The sequence below is a fragment of the Haematobia irritans genome, chromosome 4 (assembly GCF_050003625.1).
Source record: "Haematobia irritans isolate KBUSLIRL chromosome 4, ASM5000362v1, whole genome shotgun sequence".
In the NCBI taxonomy this organism is placed as follows: domain Eukaryota; kingdom Metazoa; phylum Arthropoda; class Insecta; order Diptera; family Muscidae; genus Haematobia; species Haematobia irritans.
Window position 1 is genome coordinate 53,823,649 of NC_134400.1, and position 24,072 is coordinate 53,847,720.

The 24,072-nt window shown below is 32.9% G+C and overlaps 1 protein-coding gene across 2 annotated transcripts in view; it reads left to right on the forward strand.

Annotated features, from left to right (window-relative positions):
* mnd (L-type amino acid transporter minidiscs) overlaps positions 1–24,072 on the forward strand; it is a 65,838-nt gene that overhangs the window by 32,745 nt on the left and 9,021 nt on the right. Inside the window, exon 2 of one of the 2 annotated variants that reach the window (XM_075304802.1) lies at positions 7,656–8,619. In XM_075304802.1, coding sequence (XP_075160917.1) covers positions 8,313–8,619 — 307 coding nt within the window. In that variant the 5' untranslated portion in view covers positions 7,656–8,312. Of the gene's footprint in view, positions 1–7,284; positions 8,620–24,072 lie in introns of those variants that run through there. The other variant, XM_075304801.1, reaches the window with a different exon arrangement.

Consider the following 24,072-nt stretch of genomic DNA (forward strand, 5'->3'; position numbering starts at 1 on the left):
GTGCATGTGGTTTCGATCGGACATCATGACAACACAACAAAAACTATTTGGTGGTGTGTAGGGTGACCTATTGACTTTTTAAAATCTCTATAACTTTTTTGTTTATGAATATAAGTAAATACTTCAAAAGCAAAATTTTCATATTTTGTTAAGATCTTTATAATGGTCATAAGAAATGGGCATCATAGGGGTATACGAAGCGAAATAAAAAAATTAAAAATCAAATTTGACGTCGGAGTCAAAATTGACCAATGCACGAAATATAGCCCCTGATCAACCACGAACAACGATATGCGTTTCTTTTCGATCGGACTTCAAATGACGACACAGCACAATAAATTGTATTTCGGGGGGTCATAGGGTGCACGGAAAAAAAAGTTTTGGTGTTCTGAAATTGTCTTCGAATATGCTACAAAACTGGGGGGTGACCGCATCAACTTTTTTTTCCTTTAGGCCGTGACCCTATCTAATGGTCACCTTAACGTGGCATTTCAATTTTGCGTTGCATGCAAATGTAACAGCTCTACACAAAGAGAACACATATGAATTTATGCACCCAAAAAAGTGACCCCTTCTTTAAGTTAAAACAAGTAAGTAAAGTCTAAAGTCGGGCGGAGTCGACTATATTATACCCTTCACCACTATGTAGACAAACATTTGTGTTACCATCTCAACTACTTAAAATTTGCTGCACGGATGAAAAAGACTGTTTTTCATATGTTTGGCTATAAACATTATATGTTTGGAACACAAATTTTTAAACACAATATTTTTGAGTGCAAGCATATAATGTTCATAAACTAGCATAACATGTTTGGGACATATATGTTAATATGTTAGAACATATTATGTTTGGAACATAAAATGTTTGTAAATATAATATGCTTGGATGCAAACATATATTAATTTAGAAATAGCCTACAAACATATATGTGTTTAGTAGCTTGGAGCGCTATTAACAGGGAGCGATATTGAATTAAGTTGGTGGTTGTTGCTTGTTATTACAAAATTAACATTTTATTTTCCCTTGGGCAATTGATCAGCTACTTCATTGATCCTTACAAACTGTGTGGTCCGCTGTTCGAATCCCCGTCCGGCAAAAGGTAAAATTAAAATAAAACAAGTATATACGGCCGTAAGTTCGGCCAGGCCGAATCTTATGTACCCTCCACCATGGATTGCGTAGGAACTTCTACTAAAGGCTGTCATCCACAATCGAATTACTTGGGTTGCGATAACACTTGCCGATGGCAAGGTATCGTAAAACTTTTTAACACTGTCTTCTAAATTGTAAGTTAGTCCATAAGGGGTATGTATTAAACAAAAAAAAGGCCGATTAAATACGTATATAATTCAGTTTGACAAAATTTTCTATAGAAATAAAATTTTGACAAAATTTTCTATAGAAATAAAAACTTGACAAAATTTTCTATAGAAATAAAATGTTGACAAAATTTTCTATGGAAGTAAAATGTTGACAAAATTTTCTATAGCAATAAAATTTTGACAAAATTTTCTATAGATATAAAATTTTGACAAAATTTTCTATAGATATAAAATGTTGACAAATTTTTCTATAGAAATAAAATGTTGACAAAATGTTCTATAGAAATAAAATGTTGACAAAATTGTCTATAGAAATAAAATGTTGACAAAATTTTCTACAGAAATAAATTGTTTACAAAATTTTCTATAGAAATAAAATTTTGACAAAATTTTCTATGGAAATAAAATGTTGACAAACATTGCTATAGAAATAAACTTTTTACAAAACTTTCTATAGAAATGAAATTTTGACTAAACTTTCTATAGTAATAAAATTTGACAATTTTTACATGGCTGTTAGAGGCCATATACTAACGAAATGTACCAAATTTCAACCGCATCGGATGACTTTTGCTCCTCCAAGAGGCTCCGGAGGTCAAATCTGGGGATCGGTTTATATGGGAGCTATATATAATTATGGACCGATATGGACCAATTTTTGCATGGTTGTTGGAGACCATATACTAACACCACGTACTAAATTTCAATTGGATCGGCTGAATTTTGCTCATCCAAGAGGCTCCAGAGTTCAAATCTGGGGATCGGTTTATATGGGAGCTATATATAATTATGGACCGATATGGACCAATTTTTGCATGCTTGTTAGAGACCGTATACTAACATCAGGTACCCAATTTCAAACGGATCGGATGAATTTTGCCCCTCCAAGAGGCTCCGGAGGTCAAATCTGGGGATCGGTTTATATGGGAGCTATATATAATTATGGACCGATATGGACCAGTTTTTGCATGGTTGTTAGAGACCATATACTAACACCACGTACCAAATTTCAATCGGGTAGGATGAAGTTTGCTCCTCCAAGAGGCTCCGGAGGTCAAATCTGGGGATCGGTTTATATGGGAGCTATATATATTTATGGACCGATATGGACCAATTTTTGCATGGTTGTTAGAGACCGTATACTAACATCAGGTACCAAATTTCAACCGGATCGGATGAATTTTGCCCCTCCAAGAGGCTCCGGAGGTCAAATCTGGGGATCGGTTTATATGGGGGCTATATATAATTATGGACCGATATGGACCAATTTTTGCATGCTTGTTAGAGACCGTATACTAACATCAGGTACCCAATTTCAAACGGATCGGATGAATTTTGCCCCTCCAAGAGGCTCCGGAGGTCAAATCTGGGGATCGGTTTATATGGGAGCTATATATAATTATGGACCGATATGGACCAATTTTTGCATGCTTGTTAGAGACCGTATACTAACATCAGGTACCCAATTTCAAACGGATCGGATGAATTTTGCCCCTCCAAGAGGCTCCGGAGGTCAAATCTGGGGATCGGTTTATATGGGGGCTATATATAATTATGGACCGATATAGACCAATTTTTGCATGGTTGTTAGAGACCGTATACTTAGACCACGTACCAAATTTCAACCGGATCGCAAGCCAAATTTGGGGATCGGTTTATATGGGGGCTATACGTAAACGTGGGCCGATATGGCCCATTTTCAATACCATCCGACCTACATCAATAACAACTACTTGCGCCAAGTTTCAAGTCGATAGCTAGTTTCGTTCGGAAGTTAGCGTGATTTCCACAGACGGACGGACAGCCTATGTTGTTAGCACCTATATTGGTTAGATCTCGCCAAGATATGTGGTCAAGTGTGGGTTGTGATATATTATTTGGTCTAGTCGGGCGACTTGGAGCCTTATTTAAAACTCATCCGTTCTGTGGAAATTTTGGCATTGCAGTGTGTAGGATATGGCTAAGATATGGGGAAATCATCACAGAATTTTGTGTAAGTGTGAGAATTTTGGCCATATTTGTATTCTCTGAGGAAACTATCCAGTCAATTGGAGGAAAATCCCATTGAAAATGGGTCTAAAATATGAAACAGTCTACCATATTTCCTCAACTCTGATGTACGTATATATGGGAGCTATACATGCATAGTTAGAATACTAATTCTGCTATCTATGCGAAATTTCACGTAAATGGGAGTATAACTTTGGCCCCCCTGGTGATATGAGTGCAAATCGGACGGGAGATATATATGGGAGCCATATCTAAATCTGAACCGATTTCAACCAAATTTGCCACAATTACCTATACTACTAAACGTACCCCTTGTGCAAAATTTGAAGCAAATCACGGCAAACCCCTGGATTTGGAGGCCATATAAGTTCAAATCGGACGAAAGATATATATGGGAGCTATATCTAAATTTGAACCGATTTCAATCAAATTAACCAAGCATTGGTAGAATGTCAATTCTACCCTCTGAATGAATGTCAATTTCACGAAGATCGGTAGTAAACTTTGGCCTCTGTGGTCATATGAGTCTAAATCGGACGAAAGCTATATGTGGGAGCTATATCTAAATCTGAACCGATTTGGCTGATATTTTGCAAGATTTTCGAGATTCATAAAATATTTGGATGTACGGTATTTCAAGAAAATCGGTTGATATACACGCCAATTATGACCAAATCGGTGAAAAATATATATGGCAGCTATATCTAAATCTGAACCGATTTTTTCCAAAATCAATAGGGATCGTCTTTGAGCCGAAACAGGACTCTATACCAAATTTTAGGACAATCGGACTAAAACTGCGAGCTGTACTTTGCACACAAAAATACATCAACAGACGGACAGACAGACAGACAGACGGACATCGCTAAATCGACTCAGAATTTAATTCTAAGCCGATCCGTATACTAAAAGGTTGGTATATGATTACTCCTTCTTGGCGTTACATACAAATGCACAAACTTATTATACCCTGTACCACAGTAGTGGTGAAGGGTATAAAGAACTCACTGTGAAGAAAGTTGAACTTCGTATAGCGCCAAAGACATTTTTATTTGTTTGAACGATATGATTTTCGTAGAAATTAAGTAGAAGACATTCCATATATTAGTTAACATTTTCCTATATTTATGTACCACTATAAAGGGTGACCAAAATTTGGTCAATATAAACTTGACGTATTTCTTTCAATTTTGCATTTAAAAAACCTGAACACTCCTCATTTTGAAGGTGTGTGTATGTAGAATGTTGCTCCTATTTTGATTTTGGAATTCACTCTTCAGTTGTCAAAATGCCGTCCAAGCAAGAAGAGCAGCGTATCAAAATTTTGCTCGCGCATCGCGAAAATCCGAGCTACTCGCACGCAAAGCTAGCAAAATCGCTAAAAGTTGCCAAATCAACCGTTACAAATGTAATTAAAGTGTTTGGGGAAGGTTGTCGACAGCCAGGAAGTCTGGATCGACGCTGAGACGACAAAGAGAGTTGCCGGTAGTTTCAAGCGAAACCCTAACCTCTCTCTCCGAGATGCTGCAAATAAGCTGGGTGTATCGTCTACAACCGTGCATCGAGCCAAAAAACGAGCCGGACTATCGACTTACAAGAAGGTAGTGACTCCAAATCGCGATGATAAAAAAAATACGACGGCCAAAGCGCGATCCCGGAGGCTGTACACGACGATGATGACGAAGTTTGACTGCGTGGTAATGGACGACGAAACCTACGTCAAAGCCGACTACAAGCAGCTTCCGGGACAGGAGTTTTATACGGCAAAAGGAAGGGGAAAGGTAGCAGATATTTTCAAGCACATAAAACTGTCAAAGTTCGCAAAGTTTGGCAAGACATCTGTACCTGTGGCTTGAAAAGCAGCATTTTCATAGCTTCCGGGACTGTCAACCAAGAAATTTACGTGAAAGAGTGTTTGAATAAACGTCTGCTGCCTTTCCTGAAGAAACACGGTTGTTCCGTACTGTTTTGGCTGGATTTGGCATCTTGCCATTACGGTAAAAAGGCCATGGAGTGGTACGCCGCCAACAACGTGCAGGTGGTTCCCAAGGACAAGAACCCTCCCAAGACACGCCAGAGCTCCGCTCAATTGAGAAATACTGGGCTATTGTCAAGCGGAACATAAAGAAGACCAAAAAACTGCTAAGGACGAGCAGCAGTTCAAGGCAAACTGGCTTTCTGCGGCAAAGAAGGTGGACAAGGTGGCTGTACAAAATCTGATGGCAGGTGTCAAGCGTGAGGCCCGGCAATTCGGATTTGGAAAAGCGAAAGCCTAACTGAATATTTTTCCTGAATTTTATACTAATTGAACTTGAAAAAGAAATTTAATTTGATTTTTTAAATAAACGATTTCACCGATTTACACGCGTTTTCCCTTGACCAAATTTTGACCGTATCACCCTTTACTACAGAATGAAAAATTTTAACTGAATTGAATTCATATATGGAATGATTTTATTGAACTTTTTTTATTCATTTGGACAAATCTTACATATTTGTGGTAAACCTCTTACTGTAATTTTGTCCACCTTTTACAATTTCAATACCTACAAATATAAACAAAAACATCCTAAACCAATTTTTTCACAAAAGGTTAGCGTCACTGAATATTACCTGATAATTGAAGATTCCAAAATGAAGTCGAATGAAGGGGTTGTTATTCTGTTATTTTTATAAATCAATTTTCAAAAAACGAAAATTTTTCTCGCTAATTGAAAATAACAAATATTTTATATAATTTATTTGTTTTTTTTATATATATATATTATTTTTTAACAATCTCTCCGTATACCATAAAAACTCGATTTCTACTAAAAAACAACCCACGCAAACATATCGATTACATCGGTGACAGGTATCGATTACAGGAATATAAAAGAAATGTAGGAAATTTTCCTATATTCTAACAAGTGTGTTTTCTTAAGTTTTGAAAGGATTGATTCGTACTTCTTAGTACGAATGAACTAAAATATTTTTCTATTCCAAGTGTTATTCGTATGTATGATAAGCTTTCTATAATAAAGGAAGTCAGAATTATCATTTTATAAGAAATTTTACTAAATTTGAGGAAAGTTGGTTTTAGTTCGGTTTTTGTTTATTTTTACGAATGTTTTGTTATCAGTGAATAAAATTTTCTTGTTCAGTAGTAAATTCTTATACCCGGCGAAGAAAACAGTATTAGTAAAAGTCTTATTCTAGTTAATGAACTATTCCTAAATGCTTTCAGTTTAGGATTTTTTTACTGAAACAAGCAAATTTTATTATTTCACACAAAAATTTAACTGAATGGATATAAAATGGCTAAACTAAATTGATGAAAATTTTTTCCTTTAGTTTCGAAGACACTTTTTTCTGGGTGTATGATTGAAGAGCTATGATCAGTGATGCCAACTCCCGAATGGCAAAAAGCACCAAAAATGTGTTATAAATCCTAACACACTAGTTCCCACCACAAAAACACACCAGCCCGCTAAAATACAGTGTGCTACTAAAAAAAAAAGGAACTTTAAAAGCTGTATTATAGAACTTTTGGGTATTGATTTGATTTCAAGCATTTGCAATTTTATGAAATTATGAAACTCTATCGAAGTATACAGCTTTATAATTTTCAATGCAATTTGGTGCTTTTTCGAAATCAAAAAAAATTAGCATCACTGGCTATGATAAACGTCTGTTATAACATCCTAGCTACATACATTTTGGCTTAACATCGGCATGTTATTAACAGCATATCAAATGAAAGGGGAGGTTCATCAATTTCGGTGGTTATTGTTATTTGAATAGTTCTCTGGTTGCCTGTTGCGAGAGAGTGTGTATGAGAATGTTTGTATATTGTATTGTATTTTAATGGCTTTGTTTGGCATAGCTGTTTACGTACAGCAGCTGTCGTCTGTCTGTTATGCGTTCGTTGACAATCTCATGCGCTATACTCCAAAGAAGTTTATGAAGAATGAATTAGTTTCATATTAGCAAGCAAAATGGATGGTTGGTAGTGGTGACTAAAAGTTGAAATTACAGAATTACATGTGCTTGTGTTTTGTATCTTCATCTAGACACCAATGACGAGCGTTGATATTATAAGGAGTGCTATAACATTAAAAGCGTTTGTAATTAATATTCTTTTGTTTGTTAAAACTACCAAACACTGAATAAGCATTTCCAAAAACCGCCAGTTGTTCTGAACACCGTTAAAGTTTATTACGAAAACCCCGAACACGTGTTAACATCGAAGCGATTCGAAACCACAGAAGAGTATAACGCGTACGGCAAAATTAAAACAAAAAAAAAAACTTGAATAAATAATTAATTTCCAACTGTAGATAAAAGAACTTCAGACACAATAACAGCAACAACTGTGTAACGTAAAACGCTAAAAAAAAAAAGACATGTGGTTTCCGTAGAAAGAATTACTGCCCGCCTGCCCACCTTTCGAGTTTTCCTTCGGTGAATAAACTACAAAATCATCACCACACACAAACGCTTACACAAAAATAAATTTGTTCCACACATACCGAATATATTTCGTTTATTTCAATTATAAGACTCCACAATAACATCAGAGTGAAAAGCAAGTTGTGAAAAGCAAAAAGTGAAGCGTAAACTAAATTCACAAAGAAAGAAAAACAAAACACAACGACGGATAGCCCATTTGTCAACTATTGTGAAGTGCGTTGGATCTGCTAAATGCGAAAACTTTAACATAGGTGTATTGAGGACTTTTGAAACTCCACTGTGTCGTACCAGCTTGTCATACGCATCCATTTACCATAAACATACACTCTCCTAACCAACCAAATAGCTGATGCAATACATTCGCTCTATTACGACTCTTTTGTTTGAAATTTGCTCACCATTTAAACAAGGAGCAACAATAAAAAAGGAAGTGAAGAGAGAATTTGTATCAAACCACCAATCCCATTAACGCGGCAATAGGCACGCGTGCGCTGTACAACCTACTTTAAAATTCCAATTAGATTATGGCCCGTGTACAAGCCGGTGATAATATAGTGCCACGCCAAGTGTTCGAGATGCCCGGTACAACAGATAATAATAAAGATATGCAATGTAGTGATACTTCAAGTCAAGGTTCCGGAGTTAAGCTGAAGAAGCGAATCGGTCTATTGGATGGTGTAGCCATTATTGTTGGGGTTATTGTGGGTGCTGGTATTTTCGTGAGCCCCAAAGGCGTTCTTTTATATTCGGGTTCTATTGGTCAATCATTGGTCGTATGGGTGCTGTGCGGTGTACTGAGTATGGTTGGTGCTCTCTGCTATGCTGAATTGGGTAAGTACACAGAAAAAATATCTCCAAAATATTTTTATTTAAAAAGTTGATTGAAGTTGAAAACGTTATTAAAAACTTTTAATCAAATTAAAAATAAAGTAAGTTAAGAAAATTACAGAGATTTTGTAAGTTTTCAATTAAAATATTAGCTGTCCCAATTAACATTTTTATTAAATTAAAAATATAATTGAAAATTTTGTTAGGTAATTATTTATTTCTATACTATTCATTGATAATTAGATTTCGACTCAAGTCCAAAGAAAAATCCCACTATTATTATAATAGGAAAATTCATAAAGTAACATATAAACTCGTACAAAGAAAATTGTTTCATCTGAAGGTAGAATTGATTGAACTAATTTCAGTTAAAAAATTAATTGGATCAATTAATTTCGTAATTGAACAAAAAAAAAAAAATAATAATAATAATGTGTAACCATATATAAAAGCTGCACCCAAAGAAAAAAAAATACATTTCTGCGGATCGAAATTGTTGACAAGCAAAATTCCCATTCGCAGAAAAAACTATCACCAAAATATTTCCAAATAAAGAGATGACAGAGGTTAAAAGCGTAGTCAAATAAAAAATTAACTTTTTAATCAAATTAAAAAAATTAGAAAATGGTTGAAATTTTTAACATTTTTAATTAAAATATTAATTATCCAAATAAACAAATTATTGAAATGTTGATTCAAATCTTAAGAAAAATCCAACTACAATTACAATAGGAAAGAATAAATTAGAAATAAAATCTAGTAAAATTTAAAGAAAATAATTTCATTGTCTACAATATTTTTGTTTTTAAACAAAATAGTTACGAATATATGACAAAAGAAAACTTTGTATGTCCTTAGAAAAGAAAACTCTTCTTTCAGTGTAGGGATACGAATGTCGACTCTCGTAGTCTTCAAATTCGACGTTTAATGAAAAAGACAAAATTCCGACATTGCACTATGGGCTTAATCATGATTTTAGCAGCAAAAATACTTTCCATCAAGTTAGCTTCATAAAATTTGGTGAGTACACTGAAAAAAATATTTACGTGATATTAAAGATTACGCAACCCCAATTTTAGGATGCGCAACTTGTACACTATTAAGGACAAATTTCTTTAAAATAATGAAATTTTAATTAAAATAAAGTTTATAAACTTTGTTTTAAATTTTTTTTCATTAAATTTGGGACACATATTTTGAAAATTTGCGTCTCTTCGTTAAAGTTGCTTGTCTTTAAACTAAGGCAAATTTTCCTTAAAGTGAACAAACACATTGTTGATTTAAAGAAATCGTCCTTAAATTAACTGAAATATTGAATTTTATAGATCCTAGATTTAAAGCCAGATAGGTCGCTAAAAAATGTCCTTATTTTAAAGAACCCGTATCTTTGGCTCGGAATCAATACCGAAATCCTTTTAAGGAAGGTCAAAATCTTTGGATACAAGTAAACTTGTTTTGAGTGCAGATTTGTAGTTATAAAAAATGGATTTTAGAAAAAATGTGCGGGATACGCCCCCTTTTTAAAGTAATGGCCATAAATACCTCGAAAAACGGTTTTATTTGTTTTTGCATCCTTCAGCAAAGTTGTAGTTCTTGACTAGGCAAATAAAAATGCTTAATACATTAACCCCCATTTTCATAAAGCTCCGTTAGTGTTCCGTTAACTAACCAACTTTTAAACCATAGTATGGTCGAAGCTGTCATCTTGCCTATGTATTCCATATGCGAATTAGGAACTTAACTGACGAAAGTTTTTCAGTTAAAGTTAACCGAAGAGAAGATATTTGCAATTTACTTTCTGTTAACTGGCAGTTAAAGCCTAACGGAGCTACATGAAAATGGCCGTAAGTCGGTAAAATTTCATATTCATGCTCAAAACCCCAAAAATGTCGTAAAAATGAAAAATTTTTCCAACGATTTTTTCGGTTTTCTGGCTACAGCTCATAAACTATTGAAAATTTTAGCAAACAATTAAGGTAAGAAATATTGCCCATATAATTATGAACAACTTTATGGTACACACAAAGTTTATACGACTACTCCTTAAATCCTTAATCCTTAAAAATTTTTCCAATTTTGTTTTTTGTAATCCAAGTATTTTAAAACGTTTAGTGACTTTCCGAGCAAATTTATGTTTTTTGTTTTTTTAATTAGGTATGTGTAGGTTCTTGTAAATGAGAAATATAGGAGCCAGAGCTTTTCATAGCTCAGAGATGCATGTAAAGTATATTGTGCACTCTTGAATCCTTACGAGCGATAGAGCAGGTACCGCTCGACGAGACTTTTGAGTACCATTTTCAAATTCCGAGGAGAAAGCAATTAAGATTGGTTGGAAAATGCTCTTCTCTCTTTCGTGCGAGAAATGGCTTTCATCACCGTTTCCACTGCCATTTGATTTCGGCTTTTCGACATGAAGACCCAAAATTTTTGTTTTAATTTTGTTTTTTTTTTGCTGCCAAGACTACGCATGCAAACGACTTATTTATATCTCAAACCGTCAGACTTCAATATGTAATTTCTATAATATAATTCGAATCATTTCTCTTAGTTACCAACAAAAACTCAAAGATTTCAAAATTTTTAAACCTGAGCGTTTCTGAAAAAATATCATTCATTCTTTCATTAGCAGCCAAATGCAGACATTTTTGCCATGTCATATAAAACTGGAGATTTCTACGAACAATCACATGTAAAACCTTCAAAACACTTCAACAAAACATTGAAAACATTTTTAGTTTTACTCCACGAAAAACGATAAAGCTCTCCAATATTTCACAAAAAGTACACACAAAAAAACCATCGAAATAACTACGAAATACAAACAGCAAATTCTATTTGTATATAGTAAACTACTCTCCTTGAGTATTAGAACTCAAAAATCAGGGCTGAACTCAAGCATTTTCAAATGAACCTAATCTCTATGCAGCACGCGACTTAGTTTTGGCACCTTTGTTAAAATAAGTGAAAAACTATTTTCAAATTTGCGTGTTTCACATATGATTTTCTAATATAGACTTGTCTCTATACCGCACGCAGCATAGTTTTTGCATAGTAAGCCAAATAGTAAAAATTCAAACTCTAATTTTGAAATTTAAATTCGTATTTAAGCTACGGGTTTGTGTCTCGTCTAAGGTTTTGCTGCAAATTTCAAATTTGGATTTATCATATCGAAGTTGTAATTGAATCAATCCTAACCAATTCATAAGTTCTTGGACCAATATTTCATTTTATTAAAATATTTCTTTTAAACACACTTATGCTATAGAATTGCATTGTTTTTGTAGATCAATATACTGTAACTAACAATTCGACACTTCTGAATACACTCCGCGACCGAGCTTCAAATATTTCTCTTGTTCAAATGTTTACGTTTATTTAGTGCTAAATGAATGCAGTCGAATACTATTGCTTATTTATCTATTAAGCTTGACCGAGTCGGTTTCTTATCTTGGATATTACATAGGTGTTGGGTGACCCACTTGCATTAGATGTAGAAATTCCAATACGTGCCCTGTTAATGGTTAAATTATTTACCTATCTATTTTGAATGACCACACTTTAAAAGTTAGACGAATTATTTACATTACTAAATAATAAAGACACATTAATTCTTTGCTATATATTTCTTGTGACATGAAATAAAAAATTATAGGGGACAGGCCAAAGTGTTTAGTAAATTCATATGACAAATTACTCAGTCAAATGATTAATCCAAAACTTAAAACTTCTATTGCTGTGTTTATGCCAAAATGCATACATAGTGTTCATTTAAGACAAATGTCATAATTATGAATCCTCATAAATAAATAGCATAATTCCCAAATACCCATAAAATATCAATATTATCGATAATTGACGAACGTTTTTGACGTTCAAGGGTTATTCACCATTGATCTTAGATTTCCATTTGATGCCACCCGTTTGGAGAGACAAAGTCAACATTTATATCGAGATTTTGTAGTGGGATCACAGAGAGATCAGTATCCCCTCCCATTTCTCATATTCATGCCGGTTGAAAATGCTGAGAGCTCGAGTTAAATTTGTATGAGATGGAAAAAATATGGTCATCTTAAAGTTGCTTCAAAAGCAAAATGTAACAAGAAATATGTAACATATTTGTCGCAACCAAATTTTGTTCAAATTTGCTTTAGCAATTGAAGTATCTTTGAAGACATTTCGTTTTGCTCAACCAGTTTATGTAATAGCTTGGCTTCTCCTCTTCATGGGCTATTCATACATATAACGAATTCAGATATCTATCCCAATATAACTGTTCATTAGTTAGCGAAAACAACTTTTTTGCACCCTGGGCATTTTCAACTAACTTTAAATCCATTTGCTGTTTTTGAAATTGCGTAAATCCAAAATCTTGAAACTTGTTAAACAGCAAATAATTTTGAGCGCTTTTATAATCAATATTAAATTCATTAAGATGATGAAGCCAGTTTAAAATCGTGTTTGCTCCTTAACCCTTTCACTACCGAAATAAACCTAATGATAAAAACTTTTATTTTTCTTTTGTTTTTACTTGTACTAACAGCATTTAGAACAAAAACTGTCATTTTGAAAACCTACCTCAATTACTTCAAGAGCTATATGAGCTTGTTCTGAAAACTTGATTCTTGAATTGTGACCAAATAGCCTTACGAAAATAAGTGCTATTTGGCCTATAATATCTTCCAAAGTATGAGAAAAAATACAAAAAAGAACCCGTAAAACTATCAGCTATAGTTTTTGTATAAATGACCATTTACTAGAAACATACAGTACAAAAATTGTCTCAAATTTACGCATTTTTCGCTTATTGTTAAAGAAGTTTATAAAAATGTATTTTAGACCTCACCAATATGGACAATATTTATAGCTTATTTAGATTAAAGCCTGTACTTTAAAATAACATCGAGAAATAAATCGAAACTAAGTGGGAAAATAGGATTTGGTGTCTTTTTCGAATGTCCTTCTAAGTGGACATCGGTAGTGAAAGGGTTAAGTGTTTACAGTTGATGGAGAATACTTTGATGATCAAATTTAATTTCAAATACGCACTGAAAAAATATTGATATATTGTGAGAGCCTCTGTGGTGCAATAGGTAGCATGCCCGCCTAACATACAAAACGACATGAGTTCAATCCCTGTTTCTTCTTTTCTAAGTGGTTTCACGATATAGGTTGGTCGGCATTATCGCGCTAAAATGGACATTTTTTGCACGGTTACTTTTCTTTAGTTGTGTTCCTTTACTTTACTCGTACACCGAAAAAAAAGTTTACTATTTTTTATGAAAAATGAACTAACCCATAGTAAGAATGACCATGATTTGGCGCCAAAGATTTTTTTCATCTAGATAAGTTCATGATTTTCTTATAAATTAGTTAATGTATTGCATCGTATTTTAGTTCATTATTAATATGCTGTGGGAAGAATATAGTTAAACTCATTCAAAATATTCCTGCTATCCGGAAAAATGAACAATTTTTTGTGAAGCCTGTATTAAGAAATTGGTTTGAAATAAACTTTTTGTCGGTATAATTTTCAAAAAAGTAGAGAAATTGAGGAATCAAAGGTACAACAAGTCTATATACAACTAATAAATTTTTCGTACAAAACAAGTCAATTTTCTATAACCACCAGTATTTTATTCGAAAAAATTATTATTATATTACACAAAACTATGGGTTATGATATACAATGAAGGAAATATTTTTATTAGTACGTTGGATGCAGTTACTTGTCGGTAGTTAGTAATTGCTTCTTCAAAAGAGTAATATTCTACGTTATTAGGACTAAACTAATTGATTTAAATTTCCATGTTTTCTATCCACATGAAAGATATATTGAATTGTCCAATTTCATCGATGTTGGCTAACTTTTGTTGTGCGGATTTGTCTTATAAGCATCTGAAATTGCAAAGTTATACAAAATATAAGAAAAATATCAAATTCTATCGTTCATATTGATTTTTAACTTACGATTTTCAAGAGTATTTCCTAGAGCCAATAAGGATATCAGCTTAATTAGCATTAAACAGTAAGAATATTCAAAAAATCACCATTACAAGACCTGTTTACCTGCAAGTGAAAATAATAATTTTTAATAAATTGAAATTTTAGTTTTATTAAAAACGGACAAAATACCGTTTATAGAAAAACTTACCACATTGAAAAATCCATCCAGTTGGTACATTATTGAAATCATATCCATGGACTAATGGGACGTTTTTGAAATTATTCTCAGAATATATTTGAAATAAAAAATGAAAAAAAAATATTAGACATAATTTCCAATTATCAGTATAGCATTTAGTATTTAAGGTGGATATTAAGTTCGAGTTTAGAGGTTAAAATCGCAATTTTCATGATAAGTTTTCTTTAATAATCCATTATAAAAAAAAATAATCTTTATAAAAAACTTGGTTTTGGCTATTCTCCATCAAGTTATATTTAAATTTGTATCGGAAGACGTACAATTTTACACTTTTCTTAGTAATTTATTTTTAATTTTAGCGTCTAAACTCGAACTTAGTGCTCACCTGTAGCAATTGCTGTAACATAAAAAATATAGATTCAAAAACATGGTTGCATCTCCAACCTGTGATCCAGATGAAGAATAAATATAGATCATCCTATTACCACTCATGCTGTATATTTTTTATGTAAATCAATTAAAAATCCGCACTAATTTTAAACTATTAACAGAAATATACAGTTCCTCAATCTGTTATTTGTTTTTTTTTTATCAATAAAAAGCGTTTTTGATTACTCTAACATCACATCATGCACTTCTCAGTTTATAAAATGTTTCGAAATAAATGTATTTTCATTAATAATCACCAATACCTCACGTACAACTTTGCAAAATTAAAACCACGTGTGCACTTCATAAATGCATCCACATAACTGAATGCAACAATAAAACTCAAAGACACAAATAGCATAAAGAAAAACAACTCCGTAAAGAAAAACAACTCCACACACACACGATCCCTTTCTGATCTCGCTATTGCAAGAAAACAACTCTCACCACAAAAGATACCAACAACACACAAGGAATATTCCTTTGTCTCTAGAATCAAAACAACCAACAACAGCATAAATGACGCAATAACAAACACAAACAATCATACGAGATATACACAAAATGTCTCTAAAAACTCCCTCACATGATGCACTCACATTTTCCAGTAGCACGGTTATTGATTAGTTGGAATTCTATCTATAAGTTAAGGTAAAATATATACCAAATCTATGAGGAATCTATAAACAACTATATACACCCGTCAAGGATTATATTAACTACTTTTTATTCTACTTTATCTAAAATTTTCAATGTGAGTAAAAACACTCCCACATATAATAAAAAGGGAAATAATCTGTAGGTAGCCATCGTACGAATCGGTAATGTCGTTAAGTTAATTTTTACTACAAAAATTTTTTTCCATACAAAATTTTTTCTTAGTAAATTGTCCACATTTCGTAGTAAGATTTTTATATTGCACATGTATTTTTATAATAGAATCAACGATGCATTAACTACTGTGTTGGAAATTTATTTAAGGAAAAATCCTTCCCATTTCGTAGTTAGTGAACTAAAAAACATTTACTGAATTTTTATAAGTTTTCCTTTAGCTAAGTTAATTTTCGTTGTGGTTACGAAAAATGAACTATATTACAGTAAATTTGTTGAACTATGTGAAAGTTAAAATGGTCCTTAAATTTACAAGACACTTTTTTTTCTGTGTAGTAAAAAGTTGTAAAAGAGAGAAATATTGAAAATCCTCTCAGAGTTCAAAATTTGTTAAATGTACAGGAACGAAAATATAGTAAAAATCCCAAATAAAAAATAAAAGAAGTATTGTGATGTGAATAAATATTTTCAAAACATGGAAGCAGGTAAATTAAATACCCAGCAAAAAATTGGAAGTTGTTCCACAAACATTTCTTTTAAAGCCCATCCCAGAATCCTACATCAAATTTTTTCAACTTCCGATGCAGTCGTTTTGTACAAGTGCACAAACATTTCTTCTAAAGCGCATCTTGGGATCCCCCAATGATTATTTTCTACTTCCGACAAGTATTAGAAAGAACGCAATCAGTCTATTTTAAGTTCAAATTTTGCACAATCAAATTTTGTTGGTTAAGCTACACTTGTAGTTTAGTCAATGCATGGTTTTAAGCTGAAATCAAAAACAACAACAATGATTAAAGAACAATAACAGAACGAACAAATAGAAAACTAATAAAAAACAAGTATATACAGCACTAAGTTCGCCCGGGCCGAATCTTAAATACCCACCACCATGAACCAAATATTAGGGTTTCCTTTGAAATTTCAGGAGGGCTTGAGGACACTTCCCGAATATAAATTTAAAGATTTCACCTATGAGGACTAAATCAGATTCTGGATTTATAAGAACCATTTTTGTTTGAGTTTTAGAGGAATCATTAACATCTCTTGTAAGTGTGCAAGAAAATTATAAAATAACGTCTTGATTTGAAATCTTAAATCTGTAGAAGTAAAATCTGGAAATTTTACATAGATTTTCAAAAACCTCGGATTCTAGATGTCCAAGAAGTAAAATCGGGAAATCGGTCTATATGGGGGCTATACCAAAATATGGACCGATACTCACCATTTTCGGCACACCTCTTTATGGTCCTAAAATACCTCTAGATTTCCAATTTCAGACAAATTGGATAAAGACTACGGTTTCTATAAGCCCAAGACCCCAAATCGGGAGGTCGTTTTATATGGGGACCATACCAAAACATGGACCGATACTCACAATTTTTGGCACTCGTATTTGTGGTCCTACAATACCTCTAGATATCCAATTTCAGGTAAATTGAACAAAAACTGCGGTTTCTATAAGCCCAAGAAGTAAAATCGGGAGATCGGTCTATATGGGGGCTATACCAAAACATGGACCGATACTCACCATTTTTGGCACATCTCCTTAGGGTCATAAAATACCTCTAGATTTCAAATTTCAGGCAAATTGGATAAAAACTTCGATTTCTATAAGCCCAAGACCCCAAATCGGGAGGTCGGTTTATATGGGGACTATATCAAAACCTGGACCGATATAGCCCATCTTCGAACTTGATTTGCCTGCAGACAAAAGACGAGTTTGTGCAAAATTTCAGCACGATTGCTTCATTATTGAAGACTGTAGCGTGATTACAACAGACAGACAGACGGACATCGTTATATCGTTTTAGAATTTCTCCCTGATCAAGAATATATATACTTTATATAGTCGGAAATCGATATTTCGATGTGTTACAAACGGAATGACAAACTTATACCCCCGTCACCATTCTATGGTGGTGGGTATAAAAAGATTCAAAACGCTATCTCAAGATCGTGCAATATTGACGTTTAGAACATAAATAAAATCAGCTGCTCTTAACGAACATCCAATTTTTAGCAATAAGAGGAAAGAAAATCTTTGCAATTTTTTACGTTTTTTAATCTTGTTTTTAGTGATTTTTTTTACTATGTTATATATTGTTAATAAAATATTTTCTTCCCAAATTAGAATGATTTCTTCGTAAAAACATTGTATGTGTAGCAGTAGACTGTTTAAAAATATGCAAATATCATTAATTTGAATATTTCGCGACATTACAAATGCTGAGAAATAAACAAATTCGCTCGACTCATACTAACGAAAGCCCTCACAATAACAGAGTGTTTGGTAATCTTCTCCTCTGTTTGGTGCTATGTTAACCAGTGTTGCCAACTCCCCAAGGCCAAAAAGCACCAAAAATATGTTATAAATTCTAACATTCCACTTCCCATCACAAAATCGAAAATTAGACGCTCTACTAAAAAAAACTTCCGGAGATGTATTATAGAACTTTTGTGTATTGAATTTGTAATTTTATGAAGTTATGAACCACTATTCAAGTATACACCTTGATCGGTTTTAATGCTTTCATCTAATTCATTTTTATCAGTAATGTGTTTCAACATTCAATATATTAATATATGGAAGTAGTCTATTGCTTATTGCAGTTTTGCGTGCTTTTGTGAAATTAATACAAACGTTTTTAATGACTTCGTATCAAGTTCAAAAATTCGGCACTCCTCCCTAGACTTTTCTACAGAATACCCTAAATAACAATATTAATTAAAAAATGATCAATACCACCTTCATAACAATCAAATTCTATATTTGGCAATAAAGTTGAGTTTCTTAAGCTTTTGAAAGTCTAATCCAAATTTTTGTATCAATTAAACTTAATACTGTTCAAAATGAAAAAAAACACTAAAAGCACCAAATGAAAATGCCAGAAAGCACCAAGTTGGTGCTTTTTTGAAAAGGCACCAAAAAGGCAATTTGGTGCTTTTTAGAAATCAAAAAGCACTAAATTTGGCGCTAAAAGCACCAAATTGGCATCACTGATGTTAACAACATTTAGTAAGAGAACACTTTCATGCACAAATAGAGAGTGAGTGATGTCTCTTTTGATTTGGTCATAGACATTATAATACACTATTCTCTTTAAAAAAAATGTTTCAGTTCCAAAAATTAATTTTATGACATTTCGCTTTGATTTTTTCCTAAAGAGTCAGTCCCAAACATTAATTTTCGTGCATTTGCTTTTGTGTTGTTCGTGAAGAGCAATGATGCTCAAAATTAAATTTCGTATTTTCGCGGTTTTGGTCACAACTTCTTGTTCAAATATGAACTTTTAATATATTAATTTATTTATAAATCCTCTGGTGCATCTTAAACGTTCTAATTTTGCGAAAAATTGGCAAACTACAAAAAGGAAAACGAAAGAGAATGTAAGCGTGCTCTTATTTTCTTCGTTTATTCTTAATCATTGGAACTATCAAACATCGTTTGACACGGATGAACCATCTATATAACATAGAGTCTATGGATTTGGTTTTATTAGTGTTGTCCAGTGTTGCATGATTAGGGGTTCCCCCCCCCCCAAATTTAGGGGGTTTTCCCCGTTTAGGGGTTTTTTTGGGGTAAAAAAATATCTTAGACCTTATAAAGTGGAGCAATTCTCAAGCAAATTCGGAACAATTCTGGCATGAATTATGAGAAAAAATATGAGGGAAGTCAACAAGATCCTAAATACAAGCAAGTATGCAATAGCATTATATTATTATATTTTTTAAACGCTTCTGTTGAAAGGGCGTTTTTAATATTTGCCACAATTAAAACCAATCCTATTTTAACTTGGCAGCTGAAAGCATTTTAAGAATATACTTGCTTTTTAAATTGATATACATACATATTGCATTATTACATCCAAAGAAAAAATAATTTCTTCAGGGACGAAATTGTCTTTTGTTATAAAGTATTTTCTTAAAGAGCAAATTTTATTTTTTATTTACTTCAAAAGAACATTTTTTAGCATCAAACGAAAACTTAGTTTGTCTAAAATTTCGTTTCTCAGAAAAGAAAACTCTTCTTTCAGTATATATATATTTGTGTTAAATTTAATTTTTAAAGTCACTACAGGATTTTTTTTCACGAAATTTGTACTTTTTACATTCTTAAATTTTTTGGGGGTTTTTGAAGAAAGCCTAGACCAATTTAGGAGTTTTTTTCTTAAGATTTGGGGGGAAGAATCAAAAATCGCCTGGCAACACTGTTGTCAGTATCAGAGAGAATAAAAACAAAACAAAAGACAAGAGGACGAAACTGTGAAGCGAAACTGCGTCAGTAGGTGGCAGTCATGAGGAAAATGTCTCTACACGCAAAAAAATAATTCTTTCCTCCCAAACGAAATTTTAGACAAACATAGTTCGTTTCTAATTTGCTTTTGTAAGGAAGTTTATTTGGAAGAAAAGTATATACTGTTTGTGATAAACGTTTATTCTTTTCCAGGATGTAAAAACAATTTCATGAAGACTAACTCAAAAAACCAATATTTTCTGGCTAATTGCATTTTCCCTCACATCTTTCTCACTTCCATGAGGTTTTTTAGTTCTTAGCATATTATTCTGTAATACAAACAATGTAGAAGAAATTATACGATTTTATAAATTTTTAAAATTTTACCTTTCACCTGGACGGAGAATCGAACCGCGGACCATGCAATTTGTACGCCAGCACACTATCCACTGAGCTACGTAGCTGTTATTGTCATCAATAGCTAATTATCCATATAAGTTATATTAATATAGCATAGCTTGCGGCGCCCACGAGCCGATTAAAGAAACTTTATTTAACAGAAACAAACATTTAGTTGGGCACCGTGGAGCAGTAGTTGCTACGTCCGCCTTGCATGCCAAGGGTCGTGGGTTCGAACCCTGCTTCGACCGAACTCCAAAAAGTTTTGCTTTTGTTATTTTTACATATATTCCAGATATGTTCGAAAGAATTGGAAAAGATGTTCAACATTACGTACTACTATATTAAATGTTTACTATGAACTGTAAAATGTGTCTCATTAAAGACTTAAAGTCAGAAAAGAACCGTGCTTGATATAAACGAAATGGACTGTGTTGTTGTCAGTATAGCTTTTTATACGATTTTTTTTTTAAGATATTCTTTTTTTTTTGAATTGATTTATTGAATTATATGCCAATACAACAAGATAATTATCTTAAATATTACAGTATTGGAATTATAATGTTATCATAATCTCTATTTTATTGATATGTGGATTAAAATTAATTATAAATGAAAAACAAACAAACTTGATAAACATTTAATATTTAAATAAAATAACATTTGAACTAATACAAATGCAAATATGCAACAATTTTATAATATTTTATAATAAGAAAACAAGTATATACGGCCGTAAGTTCGGCCAGGCCGAAGCTTATGTACCCTCCATCATGGATTTCGTAGAAACTTCTTCTAAACACTGCCATCCACAATCGAATTACTTAAGTTGCGGTAACGCTTGCCGATGGCAAGGTATCTTAAAGCCTCCTAACACCATCTTCTAAATTGTATGTCCATACGTGGTATATATTAAATCAAACAAGTATATACGGCCGTAAGTTCGGCCAGGCCGAAGCTTATGTACCCTCCATCATGGATTGCGTAGAAACTTCATCTAAACACTGCCATCCACAATCGAATTACTTAAGTTGCGGTAAAGCTTGCCGATGGCAAGGTATCTTAAAACCTCCTAACACCATCTTCTAAATTGTATGTAAGTCCATACGTGGTATATATTAAATCAAAAAAGATCGATCCAATACGTATATAATTCAGTTTGACAAAGTAGACATAAAATTTTGACAAAATTTTCTACAGAAATAAAATTTTAACAAAATTTTCTATAGAAATAAAATTTTCACAAATTTTTCTATAGAAATAAAAATTTTGACAACATTTTCTATAGAAAGAAAATTTTGACAAAAATTTCTACAGAAATAAAATTTTAACAAAATTTTCTATAGAAATAAACTTTTGACAAAATTTTCTATAGAAATAAAATCTTGGTAGATTATTTTTGGCTCGAGTGGCAACCATGATTATGAACCGAATAAAATTTGAACAAAATTTTCTATAGAAATAAAATTTTGACAAAATTTTCTATAGAAATAAAATTTTGACAAAATTTTCTATAGAAATAAAATTTTGGTAGATTATTTTTGGCTCTAGTGGCAACCATGATTATGAACCGATATGGACCAATTTTTGTGTGATTGGACTAATTTTGGTATGGTTGTTATCGACCATATACTAACACCACGTTCATATTTGAACCGGATCGGATGAATTTTGCTCCTCCAAGAGGCTCCGGAGGTCAAATCTGGAGAATATTTTATATGGGGGCTATATATAATTATGGACCGATATGGACCAATTCTGGCACGGTTGTTAAAGATCATATACTAACACCATGTTCCAAATTTCTGCCCGATCGGATGCAATTTGCTCCTCTTTGAGGCTTCACAAGCCAAATCTGGGGATCGGTTTATATGGGGTCTATATATAATTATGGACCGATGTGGACCAATTTTTGCATGGTTGTTAGAGACCATATACCAACATCATGTACCAAATTTCAGCCGAATCGGATGAAATTTGCTTCTCTTTGAGGCTCCGCAAGCCAAATCTGGGGATCGGTTTATATAGGGGCTATATATAATTATGGACCGATGTGGACCAATTTTTGCATGATTGTTAGAGACCATATACCAACACCATGTACCAAATTTCAGCCGGAACGGATGAAATATGCTTCTCTTAGAGGCTCCACAAGCCAAATCTGGGGATCGGTTTATATGGGGGCTATATATAATTAAGGACCGATATGGACCAATGTTTGCATGGTTGTTAGAGACCATATACCAACATCATGTACCAAATTTCAGCCGGATCGGATGAAATTTTCTTCTCTTTGAGGCTCCGCAAACCAAATCTGGGGATCGGTTTATATGGGGGCTATATATAATTATGGACCGATGTGAACCAATTTTTGCATGGTTGTTAGAGACCATATACCAACACTATGTACCAAATTTCAGCCGGATCGGATGAAATTTGCTTCTCTTTTAGGCTCCGCAAGCCAAATCTGGGGATCGGTTTATATGGGGGCTATATATAATTATGGACCGATGTGAACCAATTTTTGCATGGTTGTTAGAGACCATATACCAACACCATATACCAAATTTCAGCCGGATCGGATGAAATATGCTTCTGTTAGAGGCTCCACAAGCCAAATCTGAGGGTCCCTTTATATGGGGGCTATACGTAAAAGTGGACCGATATGGCCCATTTTCAATACCGTCCGACCTACATCGATAACAACTACTTGTGCCAAGTTTCAAGTCGATAGCTTGTTTCGTTCGGAAGTTAGCGTGATTTCAACAGACGGACGGACGGACGGACATGCTTAGATCGACTCAGAATTTCACCACGACCCAGAATATATATACTTTATGGGGTCTTAGAGCAATATTTCGATGTGTTACAAACGGAATGACGAAGTTAATATACCCCCATCCTATGATGGAGGGTATAAAAAGATCGATCCAATACGTATATAATTCAGTTTGACAAAGTAGACATAACATTTTGACAAAATTTTCTACAGAAAGAAAATATTAAAAAATTTTCTATGGAAATAAAATTTTCTATAGCAATAAAAATTTTGACAAAATTTTCTATAGAAAGAAAATTTTGACAACAATTTCTACAGAAATAAAATTTTAACAAAATTTTCTATAGAAATAAACTTTTGACAAAATTTTCTATAGAAATAAAATATTGACAATGATGAAAATTTTATTATGAACCGAATAAAATTTTAACAAAATTTTCTATAGAAATAAAATTTTGACAAAATTTTCTATAGAAATAAAATTATGACAATGTGGAAATTTTATTATGAACCGAATAAAATTTTAACAAAATTTTCACTAGAAATAAAATTTTGACAACATTTTCTATAGAAATAAAATTTTGGTAGATTATTTTTGGCTCTACACTGAAAAAACAGTGAACCCACCAGGAAAGATAA